Source organism: Mus musculus, chromosome X (assembly GCF_000001635.26).
Source record: "Mus musculus strain C57BL/6J chromosome X, GRCm38.p6 C57BL/6J".
NCBI lineage: Eukaryota > Metazoa > Chordata > Mammalia > Rodentia > Muridae > Mus > Mus musculus.
In genome coordinates, this window is record NC_000086.7 from 70,341,333 (window position 1) to 70,356,773 (window position 15,441).

A 15,441-nucleotide genomic window follows, 5' to 3' on the forward strand; every position below is an offset into this window, starting at 1 on the left:
AGGTCTCCAATGCCATCCATACTTCATCTTCACAGCTTCATACAATGTTCTTTCTGTGTCTCCACACAGGGACATACCTGACACATACCTGGACTCAGCAGCTTTCCTTAACTGTGGAGGGAAATTCCATGGCCCCTTTCTTCTATCCTTGACTCTAAAACCAGAACTACTTGCCCAAAATTACAAGGGTCTTCTGCTTGCTGGGGCTGAACTTAGCCCCCTTGGTTAATTACATTGTCATCAGCTGTTCGTTGTTGATAGTTTCCTTCATGCCTGAGATTGGCTCTCCTGAAATTTGATCTGTAGACCAGACTGGCATCAAACTCAGAGATCTGCCTGGCTCTAGAATGCTCTGTTTAAAGGTTTACAGGCCTGGACCTAAACTTTGAATTCCTTTTCATAAGTAGGAAGCTTAGCTGGGTAGGATCTTGCCATGAGGTTGCCACTCCATTTGTCCCATATAATATCAGGCTTTTCTTTAATCTGCTTATCTCCTTTCACTCGGGACTTAGCTTCATTCCACTTCCTGGTGCCCCCTTTCTTCTCAAATTGTACATTTTGTATTCTTCTTTGCTCAGCTTGCTCCTTTTCATTATAAATCTGCATAAAAGTGAACACTAATAAGCACACCACAGAGTCAATACTAGGCTGTTTTGATATTTCCTCTGCCAACTCAATTAATCTAAAAACTCTTCAATTTAACCTCAGCCACAATCTTAGCCAAAATATTACAAGAAACGTCTTTAGGCCACATACAAATATTCTTCTCCTCTGAAACCTCTTGAGCCAGGGACCACACAGTTCAAATCACTCTGAGCACCACTGTCTTCCTTGCTTCTACTAATATGATCCATTAAGCCCCATTTAAAGTGTTCAGCTGCTTTTCTAATCCAAAGTCTCAAAGCCCACATTATTCTAAATAAAAGCCTGGTTAGGCCTATCACAGCAATACACCAGTCCCGGGTACCAACTTCTCAGCTAGGGTTTTATTGCTGTTATAGACACCATAACCACAGCAACTCCTATAAAGGCAATCATTTAATTGTGGCTGCCTTATATAGTCCATTATTGTCATGGTAGGAAACATAGCAGCACATAGGCAGACACAGTACTGGAGAGTTCTACATGCTGATAAGCAGGCAGCAGGATGAGAGAAACACACTAAGCCTGGCTTGAGCACTTGAAACTTTAAAGCTCACCCCCACTAACATAATTCCTCTAACGAGACCTCCCAATGGTGCCACTCCCTATGCATCTAAGGGGACTATTTTCATTCAAACCACCACACTCCTGATACCTTGGCTTGCACCTCAAAATGGACTGGTAACTAAACAAGCCGACTTCCCCTTGGTTGCTTTTGTCTATGTATGTTGTCACAACTCCAAAAGAAATGAAGGGAACTGGAGAGATGACTCACCAGTTAGTAGCAATGATTATACTTCTAGAGGAGCTGGGTTCAATTCCCAGTACCCACACTGCAACTAAATACATCTATAACTGCAGTTCCAGGAGATTCAACTCTTCGTTCTGGCCTCCAACAGCATCAGGCACATAAATGGTGTACAGACATACACACAGACAAAACACTCAATACATAAAATAAAAATAATTTCAAAAAGACAACTAAGAAAGTGGGCTTCTTTCTAGCTTCATCATATTTTTACCATTTCACACAATAAGCATACATTACTCTTATAATTAGGTAGAAAGACATTAACATTAAGAACCCCAAAAAATTTCAAAGGAAAATGAGTATTTATTCAGGTCCCAAATAGAGTTGTTCTACGCTTAGAACAAATATACAGGAAAAACTGTCACACAGGAAAAGAGCAATTTACTTTATTACATTAAAAGGTAAGATCCATAACATGACCACACAAAGTCACACAACTGTCATACAGAGAGCATAATGGTTCATGTCGTTAATCAGCAAAGAATCAGATATTAAAGCAGAATACAACTCTCATCTATTATTATAGGACTACAGACTTTCCTTTTTGGTATTATGGTTTTTAATATAGGCCTTTTGAGTTTCTTTTCTAAGTTTAATATGCTATCATAGCAAGAGTGAAGAGAAAACGGAGCTGTTTTTGATGACTTGGCACTGAGAAACTAGCCTATGGGAATACTTTGAAATACGTAAAAACACTATATTCACAAAATTGATCACAGCATTATTTGTAACACTGAAAATTTGGAAATAATCTAAATTTCTAACAACTGAAAGAAGGCTGAGAAAATTACAATAAATCTATGCAATAACACATATTACCAGCAATATAAAATATCTGCAAAATTCACTAATAACCAACCATACATAATGTTCAGAAAGAAAGAGCAGAAGTTGTATTATAAACAACATAGAGGATCAAGAAATGTAAAACATTCATACCCCAAAAAGAACAAACTATGGCAATCTTAGTATAAAGCACTCAGACATTTTCTTGCCTTTTAAAATGCATTTCTGCTTTCCAATTTCTGTATAATTAACATATCAAACTCATGAGGAAAAATGCCTTCTAAAAAAATGTAGCAAATAACAGATTTTTAAGATGTGTTCATTTTCCCCCATAATACACTCTAGAGAGTCCTGACAGCCTCAGCTTCTAAGCAGGGGGGTAGGGGAGCCAGGCTATGAAGAATGGCTGTGAAGGGGTTGGAGCAAAGAAGAGGGGACAAAGGCTTGAAGGACCAGGGAGGTAAGGATTGGCAAGGAGAGTCAGCCAAGGGAAGGGGTATTGTGGAGCCAGGGAAGACTCTGACTGCTCAACGGAGGTCTTTCTAGACCCTTAGTAGGCACTGACGGTGTTCTTAAAGGGCAGGGGTCAAGAGGGATTTTAGGAAGACACATGGATTCTTTAAGGAACAGGGGAGGGAAAAGGAGGGGAAGGAAATTTCTTGGGAAGGAAAGAAAGAAGGACAGAGGCAATGGTGATGAGAGTGGAAGGAAGAAGCTGATGGCCACAGCAAACTCCCTACTCTATGCCTAAACCAAATATAGTTTGCTCATTGTGGGCAAGTGCAGGACAGTAGGGACCTGCCAATCAGGGTGAACACATCTAGATCGAATCCAGGGCATCTCCGTCCAGTCTGCTAGGATGGGAAGGTTCTAAGTGCGAAGTAAAACAGAAATTTTTTAAAATGTTATTTTGTGTTAATGAATTTAAATTTAAATAGCCACATATGTCATTGGAAGCAGAATTCAGAGGGGTTTAAACTAAAACTGTACTTTGGAAGATTAAATATATATATATATATATATATATATATATGTATATATGTATATATGTATATATGTATGTGTATGTATGTGTATGTATATGTATATATACACATACACACACATACATACACATACATACACACACACACATACACACACACTATGGCCAAACAGGAACAATAAATAGATGTCAAATAAACACTTGTGTCAAAATCTGTCCCTCTATGAAGGAGATGAAGCTAAAAAAAAAAAGAAAACATGCTGTGAGGAGTTTCTAAACTAAATTGTAAAATGACACTGAGTAGACATCAGGAGAGCAGTAAAGATCAAGAACAAGGAAAGATGGGAGCAAAGCCTTTGCAAAAGTCAGTTTCAGAACAACAGACAAATCTACTCTACTATAGGCCAGCTGGTAAAATCAACAATCTCTCTTTGAAATTTTACACACTTCAAAGTAGTGTCTTGACTTTTTGGTTACAATTTAATACATGACAGTAACTTAATCTAATCAGCTATTTACTATAGTTTTTGTTTTAAAAACATTTACCTTGAGACACTGAATCATTTTTAATGAAATTATTGAAATTACTCATTTAAATACAAAACAAAATACATAGAATGTTTATTTAGAAAGCTGTTGACTCCTGGTAATTGAACAGTTTTCACAATGTTAGAGGAAGGACTTCTGTCTGGTGACAGTAATGAAATAACCTAATCCTTACTACATGCCCATATTCTAGTTACCTTCGTACTTAGGGAACACAGAACTACATTCTGAAAATTACTTATACCCTATTAATAAAAAGTATCCACAACCCTCAAGATAATTTACATTTCATAAACATGTTTTGTTTTGTTTTGTTTTAGCAAAAAGTAGAATACCTCCTGCCTCCAGGATACATGGATATCTGCAGTTTTCTAAATAGGCATATGAATACAATCTGGAATGATTCAAATCATGGGAATAGTTCCATTTGAGATGATTTCATTGTGAATAACAGAATTTTTAACAGATAGCCACTGAGTTCAAGAATTGTAGTATTTACTAACAAATTATTATTTGGGCCAGAGAGTATTGAAATACTTAACTGAATTTCCTAACTTTAACTATACTTTACTAAGCATTATTTATTATTTAATGAAGAAACACCACATTGATCATCACATGGGTATTTTACCTTTGATTCTAAATCTGTAGTCTTAGAAGCAATAACTCTAGAAGCAACTTGAATTTCACATTTGAGAAAGAAATAAATCCCATGTTAACATGCTTGACACTCTGGGCTACGTAAGACATATGGTTACTATCTGAAATGCACTAAATTCAACAAGCAAATGATTTCTTAAGTACAGTATTATGTCTGGCTAGCATGGTCTTTAGATATAAAGATAAGATTATACCTTAGTTCACTTTGTACTTGTGTAGTAACGAAGCTATGGGAGCTTTTAAAATAAAAGTTTCAGCTTAGCCCAAATCCAATGGCAAATTCTAACTTAAGAAGGACTACATAAAAAGGGCCATCTGCCACCTAGTCCGAGGCCAGATTGCTGATGCATGTTTCCACTGTTTCCCACTCAGGTTATATCTAATACAATGGGTAGGGGGGGAAGGGGACACATATGTGCCCACTGAGGCTGGCAGAACTCAAGGCCTCAGTGAGTGGAGAAGACCTCCATGTTGGGAGTCATTATATACATTGTGATCCTGCAGTGGGTCAGAATCGACAAAATAGAGTTCCCCGGCATGGATATCAGAAAAGTTAGCCAGAAATTCACTAGGATCGAAGCCAACCCACACAGTGTACCTGTAGTCTACAGTGCGTATAGAATATCCCATGACCTTTATATCATTTAAGCTTGGCTTGTCAGAATTCCACTGAGGGAAATCTGCAGGCCGGGGGTACTGGCTATAGGCGATCAACTCCCGGGGATTACCAAACAAGTCTGGCTCCTCTTCCAAGTCATGGAGCTGCAAATGCTTCTGAAGATTCTGGCCTTCTCTGCAAAGCTCAACATGAAAAGAAGGGATGGGGCACCGAGGAGGAACTGGCAGTCCTGCAAGTCCAGCGAGCGTGGGGAAGAGAGATACAAGTTCTACGAGGTCCTCGGTGTGCCTGCCTGAAACAGGAAACAGCACGGTTGCATGTAGTACACTGCAGACACCAGCGAAAGCAGAAGCCTGTCTGAGCACCACCTCTCCCCCATCTCTTCTTCATACACAACATCCATTTGTTTGTAAAAGCAGCTTGGAAGTGCTACTTGAGGACGCCACTCTTCACTATGACACCCAATGGACTAGCAGGAGGGAAAGTTACAGTCTCTGGCCAGCTAGAAGCATTTTTAAACTACTTAAAGTTTAGAGCTAGATACTTGATTCAGACACATTTAATCAATTAAAGCTCTACCCGCTGTGTAAAAATCTGTTGAAGATGACTTGTTTTTAAGTGTTTGTATTTGATCCATATTTTCTTTTTAATATGGTAAAAACACAAAACATGAACTTCACAACCTTAACCATGCTTTAGTGGCAATAAATGTATTCATATTGTGTCATCATCACCATCAATTCTACAACTCCTTGTACACCTCTGTTTCCACTGCCTCAGAACATCACCATCACTAAACCAAACAGCTGCCCATTTTTCTACTACCGTCAACTGGTAATTCTCAGTCTACTTTGTAGCACTATGCATTTGACTGCTAGAGATAGCTCATGTGAGTGGTCTCAGTATTTGATCCTACATGCCTCTGTGGCTTATTTGCACTTAACCTAATGTCCTCAAGGCTCATCTATTCTATAGCACACTAGAATTTCCTTCCTTTTTAAGAATGGAGAATATTCTACTACATATGTATAACACATTGTGTATATCGTACTGTATGTATGTATGTGTGTGTATGTATGTATGTATGTATGTGTATATATATATATATATATATATATACCACATTGTGTATATCCATCCATGGATTGACAGCAGTAAACAATTCTGGAGAAGGGGGACACTCTGACCAGCCCAGCTGTTCACAGGTCCCCTCTTAGAACTGTCAAGCTTCCTGCAACCGTGTAGAAAACTCTAGGGACCCAGCTTTTCTGAGTCATACCCATGCGGATCTGGGCTTTTCAGCAATGCAGGTGCTTATGAGTAATTGGTGCTCCTGTGAGTAACCTTTCACTCAGAGTCCTGTTAGCAGCTCCAATAAAACTCACTAATTGACTAAGTTGGATTCTGGTGTAATTGTTCCTTTGGTGTGTCATGGGTTCCCTTTCTTGGGGGAGTAGATGTGTGTGTGTGTGTGTGTGTGTGTGTGTGTGAGAGAGAGAGAGAGAGAGAGAGAGAGAGAGAGAGAGAGAGAGAGAGAGAGAGAGCTGCATACCCCTAGGAAAAGTCTCTCATATAAAAAAAAACAAAAAACAAAAAACCCCACCGCTATGAAAGTAAAAGAGGCAGGTGTACATCACTGAAAAACTGTTCCCACTCAATCTAGTCAAGAAGACTTAAGACTGTGGGACAATGGCACAGGAAGGCTACTCTGGATACTTGTCAAGAAGAATCAAAGACATGGCATGAGGAGGCAACATGATAAGGAGGTCATGTAAGGCCTTAATGTCCATTGTGAAGACATTGACTCAGTGTGATGGGAGCACAGGAGGCTCCTGTGCAGGGCTGTAATTTGGAGGTTTTATATTCCATTTTGATTTTCATCTTTGCAGTGTTACGGATAAGAAGCTAGGGCTTCAGTACAGCCTAGACATGAACTCCACCACCGAGGTAGATCCCGACTTCTGCTTTGAGTTTGAAATGGTTACTTGCAATGTCACGAGAAAGAAGACTCGAGAACCAAGGGCACATGCAAGGAGACTTCAGAAAGCTGCTACAGCAGAAGGCTGGTGGAAGGGAAACTGAGAATGGGCAGAGACAGATTCCGAATGGAGAGGGCCATGCTTGCTGCTAGATTGCATAGCATATATGGAATAAAGAAAAAAAAACATGGATTGAAAAGACTCTGAACATTCTTTTTTCAGTAGCAGGAATTGAACCTTGGCACTGAATTTGCATACTATGTATACCTAGGAATTGAAATAGCATGCTAGACAAACACTGTAGCTTTGAGCCACACCCTGAGCATGCATTTTTGTTTTGGTTTGTTGTTGTTGTTGGAGGGGGTTTGGTTTTGGTTTTGAGGCGAGTTCTCAGTAAATTGCAGAGGCTGCTCTCGCCAGAGGATGGCCTCAGACATGTCCTGAGCATGTGATTTTCATACTTCAGCCTCTGAGGAGCCGTCATTACGAGGCTCCCTCTACAGGTATTTTTTGGTTGGTTGGCTGGTTAGCTGGTTGGTTTTGTGGTCTGAGGGCCTATGTGACAATTGTCATTTCTTTTTTGTTTTTTGTTTTTAACCTTGATGAATTTACTTTATTTTTTTTTCCATTTTTTATTAGGTATTTAGCTCATTTACATTTCCAATGCTATACCAAAAGTCCCCCATACCCACCCACTCCCCCTTTTTGGCCCTGGCGTTCCCCTGTACTGGGGCATATAAAGTTTGCGTGTCCAATGGGCCTCTCTTTCCAGTGATAGCCGACTAGGCCATCTTTTGATACATATGCAGCTAGAGTCAAGAGCTCCGGGGTACTGGTTAGTTCATAATGTTGTTCCACCTATAGGGTTGCAGATCCCTTTAGCTCCTTGGGTACTTTCTCTAGCTCCTCCATTGGGAGCCCTGTGATCCATCCATTAGCTGACTGTGAGCATCCACTTCTGTGTTTGCTAGGCCCCGGCATAGTCTCACAAGATACAGCTACATCTGGGTCCTTTCAATAAAATCTTGCTAGTGTATGCAATGGTGTCAGCGTTTGGATGCTGATTATGGGGTGGATCCCTGGATATGGAAGTCTCTACATGGACCATCCTTTCATCTCAGCTCCAAACTTTGTCTCTGTAACTCCTTCCAAGGGTGTTTTGTTCCCACTTCTAAGGAGGGGCATAGTGTCCACACTTCAGTCTTCATTTTTCTTGAGTTTCATGTGTTTAGGAAATTGTATCTTATATCTTGGGTATCCTAGGTTTTGGGCTAATATCCACTTATCAGTGAGTACATATTGTGTGAGTTCCTTTGTGAATGTGTTACCTCACTCAGGATGATGCCCTCCAGGTCCATCCATTTGGCTAGGAATTTCATAAATTCATTCTTTTTAATAGCTGAGTAGTACTCCATTGTGTAGATGTACCAATGACAATTGTCATTTCTAAGAAAAAGTGTGTCAAAGGTAAGGATGAAGGTGAAGCGCTATAAGTTTAGCTCTAGGCATGTCAGACTGACTAGCCAAGTGGGACAAACTGTTTGAAATACAAATTGAGGTTCGGAGAAAAGATAAAGACTAGAGATTACACTTGGAAAGCACTGGCTACACTACAATACAGGGACTTCTATTTGCTGAGTGTCTTCCAACAAGTTTCAAAAAGAACTCTTACCTACCAGATTTGCCCCAACAATAAATAGTTAAATATGCCTTGAAAGTATTTCACTTTTCTCTTGGTGTTTGGAAAGAAACATAGAGCATGCAACATGTGCAAAAAAGGAGGAAAATCAAAACTCAAAACTCCAGAAAGGCCAGAATGTTTTAAACCCAAGATCAGTTTATACAACAGAGAACATAAATTGCAAGACTCCAGTGATAAAGATGGAGTCCAGGGCCAGCCAGTCCTGAAAGGGGGCACGCTGGTATAGCGCAGTTCACAGAAAAGCACCCTACAAACAACAGCTGATAAAGTCAGGATACAAGTCTTAGAACCCTACACCAGCCACCTCACACAAGTTGGAAAAGGACCTGTTTTCAAAGCATGTAGAAATCAACGTAGATGCCCTTTCCTGCTGGGGAGTACAGAGCAAATTACATGAATGTGTTTTAGTAGGTCAATGAGCTCCAAAATTGAAAATACTCCCCCAAAATTGAAAGTCTCCCCCCTAAAATGGGGGATATAAGACATATCTGTGAAATAGTCCACTTGTGTGTTGGGGAGACTTTGTCCCAGCAGTCTATAGCCACTTCCTCTAATGTCTAACATGCTGTTGTCACTTCTAAACAGTTCTCCCACCTCTGAAATGTCACATGCTCTTTTGGCCCCCTAGACTTCCCAAGAGCCCCATGTACAGTGGCTGTTCTTGTCAGCTCTAGTTCTGCCATGTACTCCCAACCTAGAGCATGGGAGATGCTAAGAAATATATGTATAGGAAATAGTATTGAGAATGAATTCCAACATAGCACAAAGAGGGCTAGCTTGTTGTCTGATAAGGTAGTTCGCATATAAAGCACAGGTCCTCTCATTGCTAGGCATTATTCCTTCTGTCTGTCTGTATGTGTGTACCTGCATCCATCCAATCCGAGGCCGGATCAAAGGGGTCCCGGTATGGAAAGAGCTTCTGGCCTGCCGCAGGAAGTGGGGCCGTCCTTCCAGGGACATAGAGCATCAGGGGCACACGGGTAGCAACATCAAAGTTGCTGTACTTGGCCCATTCTCCGTGTTCACCTAGGGCCCATCCTGGGCCATAAAAAAGCATACAATATAAGAAAATGAGTAAATATATTATGCTTTTCATACTTTAGATACCATTTCATTCCTCAGTATAAAGACCAGAGGACACTAAACCTCATAACTTAAGGAAATCCCTCTAGAATTATAAAATGTTCCTCATATAAATGCTGTTTTATTCCAAAGCAGACATCTGTTCACAAAGAAGAAACCTTCAAAAGGACACCCTTAAATTCCTAAACTATAGTTTTGGGGGAAAAAAACTATACTTTTTAAAAGTAATAAAAATTAATATACACTGAGTTTTATCTGTTTCAAGAGGCACCCAATAAACATGCTTCCTCTGCCAAGGCAGGAAGCTGTCCATACTTTAGTGCCTATTAGGCACATGCTCTACCACTCAGCGGCACTCAGCAATTCTTCCTTATGACAGGGACCTGAAAGGCAGCCATTCTACTACTTTGCCCTCTATCAGGGACTTCAGGTTCTCTTTGTTTAAGATTTACTTATTTATTTTATGTATGTGAGTACACTGTAGCTGTCTTCAGACACACCAGAAGAGGGCATCAGATCCCATTACAGATGGTTGTGCGCCACCATGTGGTTGCTGGGAATTGAACTCAGGACCTCTGGAAGAGCAGTCTTAACCAATGAGTCATCTCTTCACCCTCTGGGCTTCAGATTCTTAATACCAGGGTTGTATGAGCTACATAACTGTACACAAGATAAGGACATCTTAGGCTGCAGAGATGGCTCAGCCATTAAAGGCTAGGCTCACAACCAAAAATATAAGATAAGGATATTTTGGGTTCTTTATTAATTCATTTTATGTGCACTGGTGTTTTGCCTGTGTGTGTGTCTTTGTGAGGATGTGGGATTCCCTGTAACTAGAGCTACAGACAGTATGAAGACAGCCATGTGGGTATTAGGGATTGAACCCAGGTCCTCTAAAAGAGCAGTCACTGCTCTTAAACACTGACCCATCTCTCCAGCCCCTATCCTGATCGTTTAAAACACTTATCATATACATTCATACGTGAAGACAAAAAAATAATACAAATTTTCAGCTCCAAGTAAGAAAAAGAAATCCTTAGCATTCACTTAAAGTCCCCATTCCAAAAGATAGTGTGAATACTACAGGTTGGGAATCCTCAACCAGCTTACATATAAGCATGCTTTAAAGACAAAAGTGTGTGACAATGAGTGTATGTTGTAAAAATAACGACAAATACCAAAAGCTTAAATGAACTGAGGGAAGCACTGGCGTCCACCTGTACTTTATTTACAGTCATATTTGCTGACTTTTGCCAGGAGAGGTTGCAGAGACTAGCCTGCAACTTCCCTTCTTCAGGCTCCAGACAATGCTGGAGCTACAAACAAGTGCCAGAGCCGTTAAGAGATTGTGGCCATGATGCTACACATACAGCCCCGTGGGCAACAGTGCTTGCTGCTCTTCCAAAGGACCGGAGTTCAGTTTCCAGTGCCTGTCTCAGGTCAATCACAACCGCCTCAATTTCCAGCTGCTCTCTGCGCACATAGTAGATACTCACACACACACACACACACACACACACACACACACACACACACACATACAGATAAAATAAACTGGGGCTGGAGAGATAGCTCAGCAGTTCAGAGAATTTCTACCCTTCCAGAGGACCGAAGTTGAATTCTAGCACGTATGTCAGACAGTTCACAACTGTCTATGGCTCCAGACCCTCTCTGTCATCTGCAGGCACTGTTCTCATGTATGCACACCAACACAGATATATATATATATATATATATATAATTTAAAAATAAGAAAACATGTTTAAAATGTTAAGAGACAAAAACAAATCCTCTCTCACAAGCAACTAAGATAAAAAGATACAGCACCTGCCTCCATTTTCACATATCCAAGATGGAGGTGCACAAACAACTAAGTTGCTTTTAAAAGCACCCCATGATCCTGGACTCAGAGCACCCCTATGGACATGGGAATTTTTCAAAGTGTCCTTTGCAGGAAACTGAGATACTCAATTCACCAATACCCTGCAAAACGCTTACCGTGATCAGATGTGAAAGCAATAATTGTGTTGTGGGCTAGACGAAGATCATCCAAAGCACTCAAAACATGTCCAACCTGAGTATCCAAATAGGACACAGAAGCAAAGTAGCTCTGGCGGATTTTCCGCTGCAAATGAAAAACAGAATTACAAGAATGAAAACAATTTTATTTACCTTGGCATACAAAATGAATAGCTACCTGAACAAGCATTTCTCCCAATCCCAACCTCTCCATTCACTGATTCTTAGCCTTAACCTAATGTTCCTTCTCCTTTGCCTGCAGAGTCCAGACTAACTTAAAATCTGCAGAACCAAACTGGCATGTTTGAAATTTAATCAGCTTTTACTTTAGGATACAGATCATGGCAAATGGATGCAATTTACTGTACCTTTCTGTCTACTCTGCACATTCCAGACAGTCCCTAGAAATGAATATCTAAACAGAAAATGATCCCTTAATCCTTGTATGCTCAGAGCCACACATTCTCTGATAAGGGGTATGCCAAAGATACCACTCGGCTCAATTCAAGCCACAAGGTGACTTGAAGAACTAGAAATAAATTGCCTCCCAGCCATAGATACCAAAAGTCCAAACAAAATCAAGTTTTGTGGAATGCCATCTCTGAAATTTCTACAGGTATCTGCATCCCCTGGCTTGCAATAGTCATTGCACGCAGTTTCCATCTGTTTCTGTCACTATCCTCCCTACCTGACTCCTTTCTTATCAGGACAATAGTCAAGTTGGATTAGGGACTTGATTAGAATGACTCCATCTTATCTTAAAGCAGGCTATATGCTGAGGTTTAAGGAGATATCAGATGTATAACGACGGTTCAGTATATCTTTTGGGGAAGACACAAATTAGCTCCAAAGAGTGACCCTGAGTAGGCCTTTCCTCTGACCACTTCTTACCCAGCAAGAAGTGGAAATGGATTAAGTTCACAAACCACTGTTAGTTAGCTCATTTTAACACACTCTCAATGGGCAGAAGAACAATGAAAGACAAGAGAGCAGTCAAAGTCCCTAAACCCAAAAGGGACTGTTGGGACTGCTAGTCTATACCCATAAGTAAAGAAGCCAGAAGCCCATCCTGGGCTAACTCCTCAATTATTGCATATAAGCCTTAAGGCAAAAGATTATTCTTCATCTCCCCAAACAGTAATAAGCAAGATAACCACTTACCAGATCAGCCCCATCTTCTGCCTTCCTCAGGGCCCCTGCCTTATCAGACGGACCTGTCAGCTGCTACTTGTCACTGCTAGGATAGGGACAGTCATAAGACTTGTCCCTTCATCTGACTGCAGTGATACACATCTATGCTTATAGAAAGATTCTGCTGAACCACTGCCTACATATAGTTTTTAGTAAATAAACTTCAGTCTGGAGCCTAGAGAACTTTAGTTCTCTTGGGACTCAAGATACTTCCTGCCTGTTAGTCGTGGAAAGAAAGCAACAAAGAAGTAGGCACAAACCTCAGACCTGCTGAGCAACCTAGCTAATAAAACTACAACTATAGATAAGTAAGCATACACGTTATCAGGAGGACCAAGGCTGAGACATGGAATGAGCCTTCAAGTTAGTTGGTCAAGATAAATGAGGGAAGACCTCACAGAGGAGTTCCCATGGCTATCACCCAAATGGGAGCAAGATGCTGTAAAGCAACAGTTGTTATGCATACAATAAAGTAGAGTGACAGAAGAGCAGGACACAGTCAGAGCTATGTAATGACATAGGAAGACAAACAAGAAACAGCGGCTTAGGGCCAGATGAAACAGATTTGGAAGGTCTTTAAGGGATGAAAAGTCCCAGGCTATAGGCCAAGAAGCTTTTTCAAGACATAAAAGTAATGCAATATAGGCTGCAGGTTAGCAAAAGTCCTGTGGCAACAGAAGGGCAGATTCTAGGGGCTTTAGACAAAACAGCACCAGACTACTGCTGGCCCTTAAGAAGAATTCAGAATGCTAAAAGAAGGGCTGAAAGGTACAGTGTATGTACCTATAATCCTGGCACTTGGAAAGCTGAGGCAGAAGGATCACCATGCATTGTTGTCTAGATGGGGCTACAGTAAAAACCTGTCTCAAAAAAATAGGAAAATTTAAAAAACAAAATGCATTGCAGTTGTCCAGAAAGATGTGTTCAGAGAACAGGGGAGACCTAAGAGGAACACGGAGACATCAATCAGGTGTAGATACAGGCAAGGAAGTTAGTGTTATAGGAAGATGAGAAAGCCAAGGGTGACAAAAGTTCACAGTCAGCAACAAAACAGGATGACCTGCTGCCATGTGATAGAAGGGGACAGAGTGGAGAAGAAAAGGCAGAGTAGGGGTGGAGACCTGGCCATGTGGGACAGAATTAGGGTCTCCATCATTATCTGCCTGAGAGTGGCTCACAGGAAGGTAGACATGTGTATCTGAAAGTCAGGAAGGATGCCTAAGCTAGAGAAATAGTTCTTGGATCAATCTAACAAGAGGCTAACTAGGGAGAATGGGAAGAGAGGCCAATATGGAGGGCTGAAATTGACCAGGTAGCAATACGTAAGTGGGAAACACAGGAAGGCCCTGTTATGCATGTTGAAATAGAGGAAGGGCAGAAAGGTTGGCAAGGAAGCCCAGGAATTGGACAGCTTAGATTAGATTAGATTAGATTAGATTAGATTAAATTAGAGAAAGTAGCACTAAGCTTCGGTGGTGGGGTGGAGATTTAAGACAGAATTTGCCAACAAGGTCAGTGTCTGCCATAGTGGGAACTCTTAGTGATCCAGGAAGGCAGAAGCCCATGCAGAGAAAGATGTCCAACAAACAGACCAGGAAGATCATGGATGTAGATAGAATAGGGTACTTTTCACTACCCTCCAACAGTAGCTGATGGAGCAGAGCAGCAAAGAGAAGAAGAGAGAACTTAGCAGAGCTATGAGGCATGGTACAAAGGGACATGAGCAGACAAAGATACTGCAGAGAACATAGGTAGGAACAGACCTCAGCAAACAAGCAAAGAACTTCGCTAGGTAGCTGAAAACCTCTGCTTAGCAGCAACAGGTGTTCTTTCCAGGAGCTCTCACAGCTAGACTGCCTCAGGATCAGGATACTGCAAATGGAACATCTGTGCTGAGAAAAACACAAGAACAAGGAGAGTCATGCCACAGGGCCTGCCTCCCAAGACACAGTGGGAAGAAAGGTAACAAGAATGTCAGGCAACGAAGCTACAAGGAGAAGGGGCTAGAGCCAGGCTTGTGACCAAACAGGTATAGGTCTAAGCATAAAACTGGGAGCTGAAGGAAGGAGAGAGGTGACACTTAGCAAAGACATCCAAAGCTACAATAGGCCAGGGAGCATGGCTCAGGCCCATAGAGCATGAGGCATGGCCCTATACACAAGATTACCCAAGTGACAGTATGAGCCATGATGTTTGCTGTGTCTAATAGTTAGAAGTGTTATGAAGGGAGACAGAACATGAAGGGGTCCTCTCCATGCAGCTGAAAACCTCAAGTCAATGTTCTCAGAGAAAACTCACCCATCCTGCTTCTCTTTGGCTAAGGAAGGAAGGCAGGGTGACTTCAGAGGTCATGACACTGCCATGGGGTGGGAAGTGAACTTAAAACAAAATGTCTGAACAGACAAAAGCAAGCATGGA

At 41.1% G+C, this 15,441-nt stretch overlaps 1 protein-coding gene across 10 annotated transcripts in view; it reads right to left on the reverse strand.

Annotated features, from left to right (window-relative positions):
• Positions 1–1,736: 1,736 nt before the first annotated feature.
• Ids (iduronate 2-sulfatase) overlaps positions 1,737–15,441 on the reverse strand; it is a 42,766-nt gene continuing 29,061 nt past the window's right edge. For 5 of the 10 annotated variants that reach the window (XM_017318394.2, XM_017318393.2, XM_030251230.1 and 2 more), the window contains 4 exons: positions 14,787–14,915; positions 11,812–11,938; positions 9,595–9,768; positions 1,815–5,341 (listed from right to left, as the gene is read on the reverse strand). In XM_017318394.2, coding sequence (XP_017173883.1) covers positions 4,869–5,341; positions 9,595–9,768; positions 11,812–11,938; positions 14,787–14,915 — 903 coding nt within the window. In that variant the 3' untranslated portion in view covers positions 1,815–4,868. Of the gene's footprint in view, positions 5,342–9,594; positions 9,769–11,811; positions 11,939–14,786; positions 14,916–15,441 lie in introns of all 10 variants that reach the window. The other 5 variants (XM_030251231.1, XM_030251233.1, XM_030251232.1 and 2 more) reach the window with 2 other exon arrangements.